Source organism: Balaenoptera musculus, chromosome 5, assembly GCF_009873245.2.
Source record: "Balaenoptera musculus isolate JJ_BM4_2016_0621 chromosome 5, mBalMus1.pri.v3, whole genome shotgun sequence".
Classification (NCBI taxonomy): domain Eukaryota; kingdom Metazoa; phylum Chordata; class Mammalia; order Artiodactyla; family Balaenopteridae; genus Balaenoptera; species Balaenoptera musculus.
The window spans coordinates 47244803-47264828 of NC_045789.1; the positions used below are offsets into that span (position 1 = coordinate 47244803).

At 41.6% G+C, this 20026-nt stretch overlaps 1 protein-coding gene and 1 long non-coding RNA gene across 3 annotated transcripts; one reads left to right on the top strand and one right to left on the bottom strand.

The window, feature by feature from the left end:
* Window positions 1–1746: 1746 nt before the first annotated feature.
* Window positions 1747–11677, bottom strand: CCNG2 (cyclin G2). Of its 2 annotated transcripts, none has more exons than XM_036853867.1 (8): window positions 10481–11368; window positions 10248–10385; window positions 9437–9574; window positions 7734–7984; window positions 7458–7536; window positions 7258–7356; window positions 4776–4981; window positions 1747–2987 (listed from the first exon to the last, which is right to left on the bottom strand). In XM_036853867.1, exons 2-8 carry the CDS (start codon window positions 10383–10385, stop codon window positions 2864–2866), a joined length of 1035 nt encoding a protein of 344 aa, XP_036709762.1. In that variant the 5' UTR covers window positions 10481–11368; the 3' UTR covers window positions 1747–2863. The 2 variants fall into 2 exon arrangements, with proteins under 2 accessions (XP_036709762.1, XP_036709761.1); XM_036853866.1 differs by lacking the exon at window positions 10481–11368 and adding an exon at window positions 11377–11677 and having other exon boundaries at window positions 1892–2987.
* On the top strand, window positions 3550–13762 carry LOC118896099. Its single transcript, XR_005020083.1, has 3 exons — window positions 3550–3649; window positions 8750–8755; window positions 13752–13762. It is a non-coding gene; the product is annotated as an uncharacterized LOC118896099 (long non-coding RNA).
* The last annotated feature ends 6264 nt before the right edge of the window (window positions 13763–20026 follow it).

Genomic DNA, 20026 nt, shown 5'->3' on the forward strand with positions numbered 1-20026 from the left:
TGGGTTTTTGCAGGACTCCTGATTGGTCTCCCCATTACGTTATTCATCTCTACCTGCTCCATCTTCCACATAGCTGCCAGTTACCTTTTTTTAATACACATTTTATAGCTCTAGGAAATGGCAACGAAAAGAAAGACCAGAGAAAGGTGCCATGTTCCGATTAGGAAGAGGCTTGTATGTCACAATATAGACTTTATCCTGATTGAGAGGTACCTACTGAATAATTTTTCAGGAGAGACAATCAAATTTGCATATTTTTTAAAGTTTTGCATACTTCAAAAGGATATCCAGGGAGCAAGGGGATCAGAAGTAAGCCTGGAGACTGAGAGATGATTAGGATATTGTACAATAGTAACCCTGCTAATAGAGAACAGGTCTGAGCCAAGCCAGTGGCAGAAAAGTGGAGACAGAGTAGATACACAGTATAAATCATAAATGGTGACCTCCAGGCCGGAGGTAGCAGGCAAGAAGAAATGAGGAAATCACCTAAGTTTCCAGCTCGAGTAGATGGAATACCTACTCTCAAAACAGACACACAGGAAGAGCAGGTTTGGGCGTAATCAGAAACTTCCAAGTGGGACGACCAGTTTTGAATAACATAGGTTGGGAGTTCGGGAAAAGGGTCTAAATACAATGAAAACCAGAAAGGAGAACAGATGAAGTCACATGTGGACAGATTCACACAGAAAGACCACGTAGTAAGAAAAGCAATAAAACCCTAGAACAACTGAAGAGGGTTCAAGACTTGCAAAGCCACAAATAACTTTTACAGCTCAACAAATCAAAATCTGAAAGCAGAATATATTGTCTACTATTTGCCAAAATTGCTTAATAAGAAAGGGAGGGTCATTCAAGCAGATTCTCCACTAGGAGGGTAGGAAAACATGTCCCTATTGCCAGGGGAGAAGTGGTATTACGTGAAAACCATATTCTGTATATCTCATTTTCTAACCAACTAGAGCAAACAAAGGTCTACAAAACCAAACTAGATAGGGAAACCCATGATGCAAAAAAAAAAAAAAAAAAAAAAAAGGGTGGTGGAAGCCACCACTTGCAGATCAAGCCTAAAGTTTGGGAAAAAAGATCCAAAGAGCTAGAGGCTGGCAAGGTCCAGTCAAAGCTAACTCCCCTAGTGCTTATTCACCAAGCGACCTTCTGAAGTGAATTTGCCTTGTCTGCAGAGAGAGAAACTGTACTAACCTGGCAACGTGAGTATTCTGGTCTACTTGATACCTTTTGGCTTTCGCTATAAACTAATAGGCATTCAGGTTAATATGTCGCTCTTTTAATATGAGTACACCCCCGAGAGAGGTCAACTCTCCAGTGACAGATTCACTTTCAGTATCTCCAAGGCTCAGGGCCAAACTGCAGTGAGGAAATACTACCTGGAGGACTCCTGGTAACCAGAGACAGGGCTTATTCTGGAGGCGCTCCAGCCTCACTTCAAGCCTCCCCTCTGAAATACAGCAAGCACCTTTTCTTTTTCACCAAAAAGGTAAAAATTAAAATGTGACTGCAAACAAGGAGTACGATTCATTAATATTTTTATTTTGAGTTGTAATCTATTATTACTTCAAAAAGATTCACTTCAAAAAACATCCAATGGATGCTGACTTACCAATAAAAAAGTTAAGTCATCGTTATATGATTTATAATACAGAATACACAATAAATTATATTTACATGCAATGACTAGACTATCACACACACGGTAAAAAAATACAGGATTTTTATGTACATTTTTAAAGATTTACATTTTCATATACAGTTTATAAAGTTTAAAAACATTCTCTGTACTAAATCTCATGTGTACAGAGTTTATAAATCCCTATTCTTACGGCTGTACCGCCACACAGATACGCTTAAAACTATAATACTACAAACACTTAGGTTTTTTTACACTTCATATTCAGTCTTGGCACCCATGTACAATACCGTTATTTTTGAAACGTGAATTACAAAGGAAATACAATGTAATCATGCAGACTTTTTTAATAGAAGAAAATGAGACAAAATGTGCTACTAGATCAACATTTATCGATTCCATAGTTACCTAGTTCTGTTCAACTTGCTGCACTGCTCTCATACAGGTACATGCAAAACTAGATTATGGATTGTTTTAAAAACATTAAAATAATACTATAGTCTGACAACACTTAGGCATTAGGAATGCAACTATCCAACAACCCTAGTCTGTTGCTTATTTCTGTTTTGGCAGAAACCTCAAAGAAATGAAGATATTACATACTAAAATTCACAGAAATGTCAACATTATAATTCCTAAGTTTCTAGAGTCTGCATCAGATAGAACACTGATCATTTAAAAAAACAAAAAAACAACAAAAAAAAAAAGGTTTTTGACATTTAAGAGTATATTCTCTGCTCTGAGAATGGAGGGGGAGAGAGAGAGAGAGATCTAAGATAAACCATTGAAGGATTATCCATTGTCCCTGCAAAGGAAGCACTTGCACACTCCCAATCTGTTTCATTAAAGACACCTGAAGGCTTTATAAAAAAGCTGAAGCTACACTATTCATCTTTAAAAATCTTCTTGAAAAGTAATAAATTGAAGGTATCAGCACCTTCCCTCCTCCCCCATGTAGCTAAAGATCAAGGAGAAAAATAAAGTGCCAATGTCTGAAGTATTGTTAATTGTTTAAGAGGCACTAACCCATTCAATGGCTTAGGATTAAATATGAAAATAGGCCAGATCTGATCTGAATAATAAATAGAAGGTAGGTATTCCAGAGTCTATGCAATTCCTGCCTAGATGGGGACTGCACCAGGAAACTACCTACTCCCCCATTTATGGCTTTGAAACCTGTACACACACGTTAATTTTGGACCCAGAACAATGAGATTTCTAAGACGGAAAGCACAGTGTCTGTGCCACTTTGAAGCTGAAGAAGAAAGTGCACTCCTGATCACCGTGAGGGGAGCTGCTGAGGCTCTCTTCTCCACAACTCATATCTTCACAGGAGTCCTCGCTAAAAGGAAAAAGAGACAGAGAGAAGGATCCCATCATTTAAAACACATTTAAAGGTCGTACAGGCAAAATTAAACTGCTGAACAAGTAGCTCTAGTCTCAGGATTTTTACATTCAAAATTTAAGCTCTACAGAGACAAAATTTAACTTAGAAGGACTTCCTAAAGTGAAGTGTATTGTAATCTCCTTAGAAAATACAGATTTGCTTAAGAGGTTTAAACAAATTACCACTTGCCCAACTATTATTCTTGTACCAAGTAATAACCCTGTCAGCAACTAACTATAGAATTCTAAGTATTTTAAATCCAATAAATGCAAACTAATGACAAAGATCTCCTATCATATAGTTTTTTGTTTTTTTTTTAAATTTATTTATTTATTTTCGGCTGTGTTGGGTCTTCGTTTCTGTGCGAGGGCTTTCTCTAGTTGTGGCGAGTGGGGGCCACTCTTCATCACGGTGCGCGGGCCTCTCACTGTCGCGGCCTCTCCCGTTGTGGAGCACAGGCTCCAGACGCGCAGGCTCAGTAGTTGTGGCTCACGGGCCTAGTTGCTCCGCAGCATGTGGGATCTTCCCAGACCAGGGCTCGAACCCGTGTCCCCTGCACTGGCAGGCAGATTCTTAACCACTGCGCTACCACGGAAGCCCTATCATATGGTTTTGATGTCTTTCTTGCATCAATAATTGCATCACTGAACTTCTCAAATATCAAACTAAGAAACCAACGAGCTAGGAAAATGGAACTTATGGTCTCTTCTCCCTACGGCATAAAACAGTGAAATTCAATAAAATTAAATAATTCACTTTACTAACAAAAATAAACTCTGAATAAGACAACGGCATTTGACAAAACTAAAAATCTCTACAGAACTCTGCCACATCAGTGGTGGTAGTTCCCTTTACTTTCCAGTCATTTAACCCACAGCCTCTTTCCATAGGACCATTTTAGAAATTCATACTAATGTTAAAATACCCAGAACGCTGTTTTTTTAACTAAACTGTATTTCAAAAAGCAAAGATGCGAAACAAGCAGTTTTTTTAAACAGGAGTGAAATAAGTCAGAGAACAACAAATACTGTATGATCTCACTTATATGTGGAATCTGAAAACACAAAACAGAACTCACAGATGCAGAGAACAGATGGGTGGTTGCCGGAGTTGGGGGGAGGGGGTGGTAGGTGAAGGTGGTCAAAAGGTACAAACTTCCAGTTATAAGTCCCAGGGAGGTAATGACGTATAGGATGCTGGTTTTTGTTGTTGTTGTTTGTTTAATTTTTATTTTATTTATTTATTTTTGGCTGTGTTGGGTCTTCGTTGCTGTACGCGGGCTTTCTCTAGTTGCGGCGAGCGGGGGCTACTCTTCGTTTCGTTGCGCGGGCTTCTCACAGCAGTGGCTTCTCTTGTTGCAGAGCACAGGCTCTAGGAGCACGGGCTTCGGTAGTTGTGGCTCACAGGCTCTAGAGCGCAGGCTCAGTAGTTGTGGCACACGGGCTTAGTTGCTCCGCGGCATGTGGGATCTTCCCGGACCAGGGCTCAAACCTGTGTCCCCTGCACTGGCAGGTGGATTCTTAACCACTGGGCCACCAGGGAGGCCCCTGTTGTTGTTTTTTAATAAAGAAAAGAAGTGGGGAGAGGGGGGTACACTTCCAAACTATTGCCTATTTTAATAAAACTATTTCTGGTTAATTTTCTTACCCAAAGAAATGATGGTATCAGAGGTAGGGGCTCTGATACACAAACATCAGTAACATTTAGTCTGGGGAAGTCTCATTAGTCAAGGAACCTGCTTACCTTTCACTTTCATCAAAACACCCCACCTCCGGTATTGTGGGCAACTCAGGAACACTATAGTAGCTATTGTGGAGGTTCTGGGCTGTGCGCCTTGAAACAATCCAAACCAACTTCTTAAGATCTGGTTTGCAACATTCAGGAGAAGAATATTCAGCTAGGCATTTAGAAACTAACTCCCTCCAGTAAACAAACTCGGAGTCATTAACCTGAAAAAAATATTTAAATGAAGAGGTTATGACAGCGGTTCCCAAACCTTGCCGCACCTTGGAATCACCCTGCGATCCTTAAAAAATACTGATGCCTGGCTCCCACCCTCAGATACTCTTATTTAATTGATATGAGGTGTCATCTGGGCATCAAGGTTTTTTAAAGCTCCCCAGGTGATTCTAATGTGCAGTCAAAATCTGGTAACCACTGCTTTAGGGGAGAAGCACCACAGGTATAAATCATTTACATAGGATTCAATACAGAGAATACTCTGCCTATGTTAAGAAAGCACACTAACCTAAAAACACTAGGTCTGTTAATAAATCAATTATCAAGTATATACTTTGATAGTCGCAATGCAAAGGAATTTAACATAATTTACGTTTCTGTAACATAGCATTACTTGGATTGCTAAAATACGCATTTACATTGAGACACCAGACATATGCAAATGGAGAAGTTGGCAGTGTGAGAGAAGAGGAATTCCCCCAGAAGGGCACAGTTCCTCCACCACTGGGGAGTGCCCCAATTTATTTCATGGAATCAATTTTCACCGAAGATGTCTCCAAATGACATTATTATAAAAGGTTTAGATTCAAACTAGTAAATTCGTGCTTAAAACAAAAGCTGGAAGTTATGTATTAAAACAAAATGTTTCACGTTGCATGTACTTGACCACAAAACAGATGATGATTTTATATCATCTTGGCCTCCATTTCCACCTAATCCAGTCACATCTTAATCCCCTGGCAGTCTGGCTTCTATCACTCTCTTATTCTCCTGACATCACCTCCTACATCCCCTACGTGGGGAAACTGCCAACACTGAAAACCCAGAGTTTTAATCAACCCCTAAGCAAAGGACTCCCAAGAATTTCTTATGGTTTCAACTATTATTTCCTCATGGGAAATTGCTAATCTCAATCTCCAACTATAGTTTATCTGGAGTTTTTAGTCCAGACTGCCAAGTATCTGCTAGACATCTACCTATCTGAAAGGTATACAAGTACCTAAAATCATACTTCTTTGATCACAATTAACTTCTCTCCAATTTCCCTCAATGGTACCAATATTCTCTCCACCATTAGGTCCAAATCTTGGTCATTCGTGACTCCTTGCCTCATTTCCATGCTTGGCCTCTAAAAACCACTGAGTTGGGTGTACTTCCTCCTGCCTGTGACCATCACCTGGATATTCTATCTACAAACCGACCCCAAAATGATTCCCACACCCTTCTAGTCCACCAGCTTCCTGGCCGTGAGCCTCTGCTGCCCGAACCAGGTTCCCAGTCACTGTGCCTCTCACGGTCTACCCTCCTTCCCTGCTAACCACATCCCAAAGTATTCCCTATGCTCAGAGACACAGACCCTACAGGACCGCGACACAGAACAGTAAATGACAGAACACCCTGCTTCGTGTTCAGTTCCATACTTCTCCAACTAGACTATCAGTTTAAGAAAAAGGACTGTGCTTATGTTTGGTTTACACCTCTTTATGATTAAAAAACTTACCAGGCTGGCCTGACAAAGGAGTTTCAAAGAAAAACATAGCTGATGTTATCTTGGTAATGCTACTAAAGGGACGATGATTAGCCTACAGATGTAATGGGATGCTATTCGTGCATTTACTAACTCTACTTCTTAATATGCATTTTATTTATTTTTAATAAATTTATTTATTTATTTTTGGCTGTGTTGGGTCTTCGTTGCTGCACACAGGCTTTCTTTAGCTGTGGCGAGTGGGGGCTACTCTTCGTTGCAGGGCACGGGCTTCTCATTGCGGTGACTTCTCATTGCAGAGCACGGGCTCAGTAGTTGTGGCTCGTGGGCTCTAGAGCGCAGGCTCAGCAGTGTGGCGCGTGGGCTTAGTTGCTCCGCGGCATGTGGGATCCTCCTGGACCAGGGCTCGAACCCGTGTCCCCTGCATTGGCAGAAGGATTCCTAACCACTGCGCCACCAGGGAAGCCCTTAATACGCATTTTAGAACAATGTGCATGGGGCAATGTAGACTGCCGTATTACCAACTGGCAAGAAGACTACAGAAGGGATGTCTAAACGTGGAAAGAAGCTAGCCTAAGTGACCGGGTTCCCTTCCAGCTTAACACTGTCTGGGTTGAAGCTGCATTTGTAGAACATCAACACTTAAGATACAAGAATAAATGAGTAAAAGTTAAGAGCCGCATAAAGTGTTACCTAATGATTAAGTCACCACAGAAAAAATAAAATAAAACACTAGGAAGAAACTTGCTTTAAATAATAAGTTCTGAAGATATTTACCTTGGAATGTTTTTTAACAAGCAGGAGAATTTCCAATAATTCAATGGATTTCAAAGTTTCTACTTCCAAATTGAGAAGGCACAAAGCTAATACAGATGGCTACAAGAAAAAAAAGAAAAATAATTTTTTTAATTCAAAATAGAAACTGCGGGGGAAAAAACAGAAACTGTGAGATATATATAAGAAAGAAATTGACTTACTTTTGCTTTTGAAAAGATAAGTCTGCAGCAGCAAGCTTTCAGCTGAGCTTCCAGTTTATCAAGGCTCAGTATTTCTTTCCTATACAATGAAAAGAAAGAACAAAATATTTATTTATTAAACTTCTAAAGATTTAAACAATTCTAAACATTTGTCATTAAAAGTCCAAGCTGAAAGTTTGGAGCAGGTAAAAACATAAATTTCACTAGCGTTCTAATTCTTCACTGTTACTTATAGCAATGCCGAAGTAGAAAATCTTAATTTTTAATCTCACTGACCTTTCTGAAGTATGACAAAGTACTATAGTATGGTATAAGTGCAAAAAGTTTAAGGCAGTAGTAGCTTCCAATTCATAGTGCAATTTTTCTGAAATTATTTTTTCCATCCGTTTTATGTCAGAAGCAGTACATTTACATTGGCTAATCCGGATTACATCAAGAGTAGACGGAATATTGCATTCTTCTTCAACTATTCTAGCAGCCAGCAAAAAACAACAGACTCCAATGCAAGACAAATGTTTAGGTTTCACCTGAAAAACAAAGAACAAAAGATTTCTTCCAACAATTGTCACTTTAACTTAGCAAAGCAGACACTTAAAAATATATTGTAATGAGCCCCTATTCTTAAGACAGAACACAATCAAGCTGCTTCCCTGTACTTACCCTTACACACAGTTATACTTAATCGTTTTTACATTTTAAGCTGTCTCAACCTCCCTTTAAAAAACAAAAAAGACATTTTGAGCATTTAAATTACTTAATTTAAATGCAGGTAAAAATTGTTAATGCAAGTTCAAAAGCTAGGTTTCTCACAGAGTTATACATTATATTTCAAACTTATGAAATTCATAATAGTACAACCTCCCCCAAAATAAATTAAGCCTTCCAACACCAAGAAAATATACTTTTTTGGATATAAAAATAATACATTCATCTTTGTATCTTCTTATCTATTTAAGAATCATCCCATACTTCACTGCAAATTTCCCCAAGAGAGATATTGCATCAGATGAGCAGAGTAGAGCTTATGTACAAGCTGCCATGGACAGATGGCTTCCCTTTTCAGTGCCCTGAAAACTGACCCAGCAGCTGACAGCAATCCTACTGGCAGAAGTATCACCACATTTAACAGTTACTGGTAATTGGTTTTTTTTTTTAATTTATTTTTTATTGAAGTATAGTTGAATTACAATTTAATTACTGCTGTACAGCAAAGTGACTCAGTTATACATATATATACACATTCTTTTTCATATTCTTTTCCATTATGGTTTACCACAGGATATCGAATATAGTTCCCTGTGCCATACAGTAGGACCTTGTTGTTTATCCATTCTATATGTACCAGTTTGCATCTGCTAATCCCAAACTCCCACTCCTACCCTCTCCCACTCCCCTCCCCCTGGCAACCACCAAGTCTATTCTCTATGTCCCTGATTCTGTTTCTGTTTCACTAATAGGTTCATTTGTGTCATATTTTGGATTCCACATATAAGTGATATCATATGACTTGCTGGTAATTGTTAATAAGACAGTGGCTCCCTGCTTGGAAAAGATTTCTCATAGTGAAGGCAATAGGTCACCTTTAACATACTGCTATACTTCCACTTGCCACGTTTCACGTGTTTAAAAACACCTAGGCTCAAAAGAAACATAACGGAAGATGAAAATATGAAAACCTTATTTTGAGAGCTATGTATATAGAAACACCTAAAAAAACAGTAGTCTTCATTTTTTCACATCTTTAAAGAGAAGGTATGTAAGAGGTACAGGAAAACCTAACTTAAGATACAGTAATATGCTTACTTTTGTAGTCTCTTAATCTGGACTAAAGATCACAATTCCGAAAATTAAAAATGTTTATCTATAGTGACATAATTACATTCATTTGCCAAATATTTACTGAATCCTTGTATTCTAGGCATCGTGCTAGGCACTGGGTATAAAAAAATGAAGTTTTATTTATAAAAACGATGAAATACCTTCATAAGAGCCAAGAATCTGTCCAAAATATTGACAGCCAGGACAAAAGTTTCAGTGCAAGATCCAAAAAAGTTGGTTAAACTCCTTAAATCTTCTACTTTGGCATTTCTCAATCTTGGACACAAAGTGTTATCATTCTGCAACAAAAACCAAGAGCCAAAGTTTATGACTGTCTTAGAACTAGAATGGACAATACACAGAGTTAGATTCAAATAAGGTAATTTTTTCCCCTGAATCTTCAAGAATATGGGGGACTATCACTTAACCAAAGCACTACAGTTTTTCAGATACAAAATGTGTACACAACACTGCTTTTTAAAAATATACATCATAAAAGACATTCAGCAATTCAATATAAAGCAAACTGTTGCCACACTTCCAGAGGATAAGAGCAAATATAATTCAATTCCCTTGTAATGGACATTTAGAAGGTTCCTTGCTTGTTTTCTTTAAAAAAAAAAAAAATCACTTAAGAGCCTACTATACAGAAGTATTGCACAGGCAGAGGGTATTTCCACAAATGACCTGCTCAATTCCCAGGGAGTCTCCCACCCTGAAGCTGCAGGCTGGGGAGTGCCACATTTGAAGCCACACTTCCCTAGATTTAGTATCACTCTCATTTTTGCTAAGAAACAAAAGCATGACCCTGTATTAAGATTCATCTTAGTACTCTAGGACGACCACTTGTGGTCTTAAGAAACTTTGCAGCCTTTAGTCTAGATTCAACTAAAAAAAAAAAAAAAAAAAATTTAAAGTTATCTCCCCAAGCCCTGTCAGCGACTAGAGCAAGTTATCTTTCCTGGGACTTACCTCCGGGGTAGCCTCGATCAAGCTCAGCCCTTTTTCTCGAGGTTGGAATCTCTCTTCCTGTTCTAGGTAGAGGTTCAACAATCCGAAGAGCTGGACCCCTTCACGACCGGCCAAGTACTCTGCCCCCAAATCCTTCATCTGTAGCAAAGACACCACACACAGTTAGAATGTATCCTGGACGGGGGAGGGGGGAGGGGGGAGGGGGGGAAGCACAAAAGAGCTGGGGCCAATACCTCCAGCGAGGGGCGCCCCAGCACACCCTGGAGAAAAGCGGGTGAGGGCACCAGTCACGTCCAGCCGAACCCCGGAGCAATCCTCCCCGACCGCCAGGGAGGTGTGGCAGGGGGAGGGGCCGTGGTCACGTCCGCCGGCTAGCGCTGGGTCAGACCGGCCAGCCCCGGTCTCCCAGCCATTTCACAAACAGGAAACTGTCCTCTGGCGGCGGTGTCCGGACGGTCCGCCCCACCTGAAGTCTCGGGGGGAGGGGTTTCTGCCCAGTGGAACGCACCGGGGTCTCCGAGAGCAGCGGGTCCGGGAGGTAGGGGCTTTGCACAACGTGGGGGGAGGGAAAGCCTCGCGACTGAACAAAGAACCGGAGGGAGGAGACTCCCGAGCCCCGCCCCTCCCGCGGAGCCCAGCTCCAGAAGCCCCTCTCGCTGGAGTCCAGCCCCCAAGCCTTCCCCATCCGCTTCGGCAGCGCCTCCTCTGAACAAAACCCGAGTGGCAGAGACCTAGGTCCCAGAGAGCGCTGGGGTGGCGCGGCCCACGCGATCGGGGTCTGGGGACAGAAATCCAGCCCGCCCCGTGCCCAGACAATACCCTTCCATCCACCGATGCCCTGATTCCGCAACTCTGCGGAGACCCGGGGCTGTCAATCCACGAAGAACCACCCCAGCGAGCCACCGTGACAAAATGAGGGAGGGGGGACACCAAAGAACTGTCTTCAGCCTCCTCGACCCTCCATCCATCCATCGCATCAGCATCTCTCCGCCTCTGGGCGCCCACTGCCCCAGAGCTGAGGGCAGGACCGGAATCGCTCCCCAAGCTGAGGGGTGGGCACTCTGACATCGCTCCTCACAGTCCCGACCATGAACAAAGAAGCTCCGCGGTCCCGGGTGGGCCCACTCACCGTCCTGGAGCCGCGCCTCCACCGGCCCGCGGCGTCACGGTCGGATGGGACTGGGCGCGGCGGGGACGTCCGGACCTGTCTCCGAGGTCAGGGACCCGCCGCCTCAGTGGTGCCCCCGACCTGCATCCGACCCTTCCCCCCTACCACCGCCGCCTCGGCCTCACAGCCCCGGCTTCATCCCGCTCCCCGCACGCCCACCCTCCGGCTGGGGCGCTGCGCCGGTCCCTCTAGCCCTGCCCCACTATGGGTTCCACCGCCGCTGACGCCGCCACCACCGCGGAGGCCCCAACAAAACCCCTTGTTTTTGTTTTGAGTTTCCGACGCCCCCAAGGGGGCGGGGCACGTGACTCTCCGCGGAGGGATCCGCTGCCTCCTCAAAAGACTTTGAAAAAGAGTCCCTCCCCTAAGTGTATGTCTCCAGCCAGCTTTGTGGCCTCCTCAGCTCGCCTTTGCTTTAGTGAGCCACTCCTCCCTCCCAAGGAGGAGGATGGAATCTGGGCACGGCTTTATTCCTCTACTGATCCTACGGAGGAAGGAAAGGGAGTGATAGGCGTGAGGGGCGGAAGGAGATAGTTTCTGGTCGCATTGCACCTTTTAAAGGTCCCCGATTTGTTTTGTTTTCGCTGTTTTGAAAAGTCCGCCCAAAGTAGCGGGCTCCCCGATTGGATATCGGTGGGGGCGAGCAGGATGCTGAAGCTCTGATTCAGTCTCGAATCCGGATTGGCTAACTGATTATCCTTTGAGCCCTCTGATTGGTTTTCACTGTATCCTGCGCTTCTATCTGCCTCAGGGCCTTAGCAACTCTGGTGTCTGGATTGCGCATGCCTGGGTGGACCACTTCGGAGAAATTCACTAACCTGCCCCGGGGTCTGTACCTTCCCACCGCCATCACCAGCACCGCCCCCACCCCACCCCACCCCCACCCCCGGCCCGGTCCCAAGGGAATACCACGTTTGGTTCTCACCTCCGAAGAGCTAGAACAGCTAGATAACTTTTGTGACAACTTCTTCCACCACGGGAGGGTTTTCTACGTTCCTTCTTTATTTTGTTCTGCAGGTCAATTTTGCGATAACCAGTCAAGTTATTGTAAAATTTTCGGGGTGCTTACTGAAATATTTACGAGTAAAATGCTATCATCTTTGTATTTGCTTTAAAGTTTACCGACCAAAAGGAAAAAAAAAAAAAATGGAGAGGAACTGTGAAACAAGATTGGCAAAAAGAGTTGTTGAAACTGGGTGATGGATACAGGAGGGTTTGTTATACTATTCTTTCTACTTTTGTGTACCTTGAAATTTTTCCGTAATAAAAATAAATATTCAATAAAGGGACTTTTAAAAACAAAAAATTACCTGTGCACATTGACGATGGCAAGTAAACATCTAATAATAGCCTACGTCCTGAGGTTGTACTTGTACTGTTGTTTTAATGAAGACTCAGAGAGGCTTCTTGGTCCTTGGTCACCCATAAATTATCATTTATTGTCCATTACAGAGTTGTTATTAAGAGGCGACACCTCTCCTGAGGCGGGGCAAAAAGCAAAGCAAAGAGTGCCTTAGGCTGGAGAAAATTTCACGTGGAATATCTTTGGGGAATGTAAGAGGCTCTCCTCCAACGTTTATAGTTATTTTCTTTACTTTCTCTTGCTTCAGTTCCTCGCTGGCCATCTGCTAAATATGCAAATCGGTAAATAACACTTTCTCGAGTTCTACTCTAAATAATTAGCCCTAAGGAACTGATTTCTCTTTTCTGCCCTTCTGTATGTTTTCTGTGAATTGTTTGGTTACTTGTAAAATTGTTTGGTTACTTGTAAAATATGCACGTAACATAGCTTTCACAACAGCTTTTTCTTTTTTCCAGAGCAGCTAAGGAGTTTTAGAAATAGATCCCTTTGCATATTAGCTGGGACTAGACATAGATGTCTGGAGCACAGAGCAACTGGGGGGAGGGCAGCTCAAAGAGCTAATCCTCCTATTTCAGAGAGGTGTGGCCTTGTTCAGGGTTTTGGAAATTTAATAAAATTACATTAACAGATGGGGAATTTCTTTCAAGTAAAAGGGCAAAGGTAGAAGAGGAACATAAGATACAGAATAAGTGATGTGAAGAAGGAAATGTAAAATTATGTGGTAGAAGATTTTTTAAATAATAGAAAAGATATAAGACAAAAAGGAAGAAATGGAGAAATTGGACTTTGCCTACATCACTAACTGTTATAGAGGTCTACAAAATGTATACTATTTATTTTATAATTGTTATTTGATGTATCTTCTAACAGGCAGCCTCTTGAATGAGCAGTTCTCTCTCAAGAAAGCTTTGTAAATGCTGTTGAATTTCCTCCTCTTTGCAGACCCTGTTCAGTATAGAAAAGACTGATCAAGTTCTCTGATATGGAGCCCCTTGTTTTTAGTCCATGTGTCTTTTTAAGATAAAGGAAAGCAATCATTAAAAAATAACTGGTCCAGTAATTAAATCATCCTTCTTTTAAAAAAAAACACCTCCTTTTAACAATGATTATCTTCTGGGGGAGAAAATGATGCAAGTCTTTTCTTTTGACTCTGCTGATTCTTTTTTGTTTTTGGATGTGTGTTAATTTTTTTAATTTCAAAAGATTTTTTAAAAATTTTTTAATGACAGCCTTCCTCCAGGCTCTATTTGTCCTTATCACGTTGGCTCACTTTGCTGTAGTTGTAGGTCTTAGGTATCAAAAAGACATTCTCCCCTAGGCTAATCAGCCTTTACCTGTCAGCCGCCTTTCAGTCTTTGCTAAGCTCTCTTGAGGGCAATTTTCCTTCATCATGTGCGCATACAAAATAGGGAATCAGAAATCTGGCAGTCCCCAAGAAGGGCTTGGAGGGGACTTATCTCATTATATTTGGTCTTCTGCAGCACACTGATGGAGGTGCAGTGGGGTTGGGTGATAGTCTGCCCCCCATAACCCCACGGAGGCCTGACAGGGAACCAGCTGTCCTCAGTGACATCTGAAACTGTGAAACTAGAAGGTGGGCACAGAGCAGGAAATAAACAGCAGCACAGCCACACAGAAACAATGCCTTCATTCAGCGAATCCTCGACTCCTGAGGAGTGTCCTTCAAACCCACCCACACTTAAGCTTCTACCTTGAAAAGAAAATAGCACATTCCCAAGTGGCTGCTGCCTTGCTGCCCCAAATGCCTTAAACTCAACTTCCCTGAACTTTGTAAGGCATCAAAATTCCCACAAAACTTTCCAGGTATCATCTTCCTCCTCACAAACGATAGGTTTAGATAATAAACCCTGGCTTTTTATTCAACAGATGTTTAAGGAATACACACTAGATGCCAGGCATGGTACTAGGCAGAGACACAAAAATTGATAAACAAAACACAGTCCCAGAATATGCCTTGGTGTATCTGAGGTGTAGGGCAAAAGCTCCAGCAAGCAATCAAAATACCTGACTTTGAGTCCCAGCTTTCCTACTCATTGGAGATAATTCCTCAAATACCTTGAATAATTTGATTTATCCAGAGCCTTAGCTTTTTTTTTTTTTTTTTTTTTTAATTCTTTTGGCCAAGCCACACAGCATGTGGGATCTTAGTTCCCAGACCAGGGATGGAACCCATGTCCCCTGCTTTGGAAGGGCAGAGACTTAACCATTGGACTGCCAGGGAAGTCCCAGGAGTCTCAGCTTTCTAATCTGAAAAAGCAAACATACAAATAAACAAATGGCTGGGGGAGGGGAGACCCCAGGGAGTAGTTGTTTCTATCTGATGTAAAGATTAAATACAAACAGGTGTAAAAGCACTTTTGCTATGTACCCCTGGGCTGATGGGACTTTCACAATGCTGTGACTTCAAGAAGGGATCATCCCTAACCTCATCAAATGAAAGCAGCCCTACAGGGGAAAGAAACTCAGGATCAGGATGGGTAAAGCTGACGAAAGGCCACACTTCCTCTTCCCCTCTGCTCACTATTTCTAGCTCTCTGCCTAGGCTGTTTTCTGTTCTTAAGGGTGGTTTGCAGCCCCAAACTTCCTGTGCTTAGAGTAACCTTACTAGCAGAACCTGTAAAGGAGACAGGAATTCTTGTCAGAGGGAGAGAAACAGGGAAAGCATAACCTAACCAGGGGTTGAAGTAATTCAGATTTTTTAACCAAGGGTTCATTTTTGAACGTGAACTTGAAAGAATGAGAATTTATAGGCAGACAATTAATTCCTTTCTTCAAGCAATCAGAGAATAAATCAAGGAACGTCTCATATATTCTGCTTTCTGACTTTCTTATGGACAAGACTTCAAATCTGAAATAGCAAATCCAACATTCTAATCTATTTTGGTATAGATATTTTGTTGCTGTTATTGTTAAAGGTAGAAGCATGGTACACCTTTCAGGGAGCTTATTTATGCAAGGGTTAGGGATATTCATTCCCACATGCTGATGTACTCAGTCTTGGAATTGAGGGAGTTATCTTCACTGTAGAGGCCCTCTGAATGACCACAGCAAGGCTTTTTCCAGCCAGCCAGATTAGCCCCTCCCAGCCCTGCTAGCCTGCAAGTGAGTGAGTCTTGTGCAAACTATCTCTGAAACCCGAGAACTCAAAGCTCACTTGCCTCTGTGGCTGACTCTTGACTTTAGTATCCAGACCTCTTTCTGTTAGACTGAAAGTCAACTGGAATAAATGGAGTAGCCCTGACAAGGTGTGGAAAGACCGGCAAAGGGGGGTGCAACTGAGAATATGGCAATTCCTGAAATCAGAGCTGATTATCTGAAAATGGTGGGTCTGTTCCAAGGCAAATATATCTGAAGTAGCCCAGGCTGCATTCTGGGACACTGTACATTATTATTTACATAGCACATTCCTCTTTTATGATTTATCCCAAGAACCATAACCTAAGTCAAATACTTCCAGTCTTGTCTTGACATCATAGTGCTATGGGAAATTGACACTGTCAGCAAAGAATCACTTAGAAGACATCTGTTGAATATATTGTCTTATTCCTAAAGGAAGTTTTTAGTTTCTGTGAAAGTATTACATGTTCATCTCAAATGAAAAGGCAATTGGCATTTAAAGTGATATGAACAAGTAATATAAGCTTAAATTTTGCTTTTGTTTTTAAGTGTCTTCAGAATGAGGGTTTAACTTCTAAAAATAAAGATTGCTTTATTTCAAGATTCTCAGGTCTGTTTAATTACACATATTATTATGTTTTTCAACCACATTCTGAACAAGAAATTACGACTGCATGCAGGAACTAGTTGTTTTTTTTTTTCCCTTGTGGGGAGGGGGGAGGGGGAGTTGAAACTTTACAGTTTGGAGGGGTTCTCTCTAGGAAAAAGTAGAATTTAGAAACACAAATTAGATATGAAAGTGAATATTTATTTTAAATGGGACAAATCCAGAAAAATTGTAAATTTGTAAAAGTTGACATATCCTCATGTTCCAGTGATCTATTGTTGGGTAATGAATCACCCAAAACTTAGTGGCTTAACCAGCAACAATAAATGTATTATCATCTTCCACAGTTCTGGGTTTGGCTGAGCTCAGCTAGCAGTCCTTGCTCGGGGTTTTTCACGAAGTTGCATTCAGATGGTGGCTGGAGCTGGAGCCACCTTGTGGCTCATTCCTTACGTGTGTCTGCAGTTGACGTTGACTGTGGGCTGGGACCCCAGCTGACTCCTACATAGGTGGCCTCTCCACGTGGTCTTTCTACTTCTTCGTGGCATGGTGACAACGCTCAAAGAAAACCGGGTGAACATTGTACCTCATTTTATGAACCAGGCTTGGCAGTCACATAGCTTCTATAATAGTTTCGTGTTGCTACTGTGACAAATTACCACAGATGTAGCAACTTAAAACAACACATTTACTCTCTTGCAGTTCTGGAGGTCTCAAGTTTGAAATGGGTTTCGCTGAGCTAAAATCAAGGTGTCGGCAGGGCTGCATTCTATCTGGAGGCTCTATGGAAAATATATTTCCTTGCCTTTTCCAGCTTCCAGACACCACTGTATTCCTTGGCTCACGGCCCCTTCCTTCATCTTCAAAGCCAGCATCGTAGCCTCTTCAAATCTTTCTCAATTCTGACTCTTCTGTCTTCCTTTCCCACTTATAAAGATCCTTGCAATTACACTGGGTAATTACCTGGATGATCTAGAATAATCTCTCCATCTCAAAGTCCATTGATTAGCAAGCTTAATTCCATCTGCAATCTTAATCGCCCCCTCACCATATAACATACCATGCTCTCATGTTCTGGGGATTAGGACATGGACATCTTTGGGTGCCATTATTCTGCCTTAATCAGCATTCCTTCAGCCACAGTCAAGAGTCTGCTCATGTTCCAGGTTTAAGGGCAAGGGAACAGAGACTCCACCTCTTGATGAGAGGCATGTTGATCACACGGTAAGAAGAGTATGTGAGATGGGAGGTATTGTTGGGATCATCTCTGGAAAGTAAAATCTTCCACACAAATATCAAAAATTGAGGAAATGGACTTCCCTGGTGGTGCAGTGGTTAAGAATCCGCCTGCCAATGCAGGGGACACAGGGTCGAGCCCTGGTCTGGGGAGATACCACATGCCGCAGAGCAACTAAGCCTGTGAGCCACAACTACTGAGCCCACACGCCACAACTACTGAAGTCTGCGTGCCTAAGCCCATGCTCTGCAACAAGCGAAGCCACCACAATGAGAAGTCCACGCATCGCAATGAAGAGTAGCCCCCGCTCGCCGCAACTAGAGAAAGCCCTTGCACAGCAACAAAGACCCAAGGCAGCCAAATAAATAAATAAATAAATAAATTTATTTTTAAAAATTGAGGAAATGCCATGATAATTTTTATTAATAAATTTCCTGACATGTGGCTATAAAACTTTTTGTCAGGGCTTCCCTGGTGGCACAGTGGTTGGGAATCCACCTGCCAATGCAGGGGACACGGGTTCGAGCCCTGGTCCGGGAAGATCCCACATGCCGCGGAGTGACTAAGCCCGTGAGCCACAACTACTGAAGCCTGCGCGCCTACAGCCCGTGCTCCGCAACAAGAGAAGCCACCCCAGTGAGAAGCCTGCGCACCACAACGAAGAGTAGCCCCTGCTTGCCGCAACTAGAGAAAGCCCACACGCAGCAACAAAGACTAAGTGCAGCCAAAAAAATAAATTAATTAATTAAAAAAAAAAAAAAAAAACTTTTTGTCAATATTTTTGACTGCAAACTCTCTGATCACATCTTCATAAGATAAGAATATTGTGATATAATTTTCTATGGAGAAAAATATTTTAGTCTCTCCCCTAGCATGGTGGATCAATTTTTTTAATTGTTCATATTTTAAAATATTTCTTTCAGTTTTACAATTCATTATTGATATCATGTGATATTTTAGAATTGATGTCTGATTTGAGAAAAACTTTATCAAAATTTTTTCATGTATGAGCTATAAAAGTTCAGGGTATCAGTGAAGACTGGTCATACTCATTAATTAGCTTGTTGTCTGTTTCCTTATTGCAGAAACATATTTCGAGTTTCATGTTATCTTTGTCAACATCAGTATGTTGTATCAAATCAGCAAGAAATTTCAATATATTTCAAAATGATATTATGATTCCTTCCTCTTCATTGATGAGAGTATCAGACAATCCAAGAGCCTATCTATTACTTCTACTAGAAAAGTCTCTCCTTCTTTTAGGGGACTACCGCTTTTGGAATGATCTGGAAAAAAAATCTGTTCAAATTAGTGTCTTTATATCCAAGCACATTCCATTGATTTTATCATGCATTTTTATCACTTTTATTTCATCTCATTAATTTTTTAATCAGAATTTTATCTTAGTTCTTAAATAAAAACACTTACAGATGACAAAGAAGGCACTTTTCTTTTACATCCAAATTAGAGGTTTGTAATTTCTCAATTGCTTTATTGAAACATTCCAAAAAGCGTTTCCAAATTTCAGTTAAAATGGTGTGTCCCACAACTCAGCTTCCCCTTAGCCAGATCCCCAAAATACTGGTGGACCCTAAGGACCTCCAAACACAAGGGAAAATGGTACAGTGCGATTTGACGTGGAGAAAGACAGCAGCCTTAACTGACTGCAGTTAAAATGTCTTACTTTTGGAAAACTAAAAATAAATAACACATATGTGAACATTCTGCTAGGGCCCGTCCTGAGACCTCTGAAGGAACCCAGGCAAGCAAGGAGCCCGAAGCTAAATGTCATTAGCTTCACAATAAATCCACACTTGGTCATCAATAATTAACTGTCTTGCACTGTACTAAGTGGTTTATACATACTGACATAATTGTAATGCCCATAACACACACAGATGCAGAAATAGAGACCCAGAGAGTTTAAGTAACTTGATCCCACAGCCAGACAGTGGTGGAGTCAGTATTCAATAGCAGACAATCTGATACTAGGACCTGCAGTCTTAACCACTATTTTACGTAGTGATCCTGGTATCCAGGAAGAAGGAGCAAATTGGACATAAGCTTGATCCATTTGCCTATACTTTCTATTAAATTCATACAAAATGGTTGCGTCGGTAGTTTAGGTTAGCCTAAACCAAGGCAATTTGGATTTGGATGTTTTATTAGGAAATTTAATCAATAAACTATCCACCTGCGTGCTTTTGTATGTGTTTCTTTTCTTTGTTTGTTTGTTTGTTTTTTCAATAGCAAGTGAATACACTTT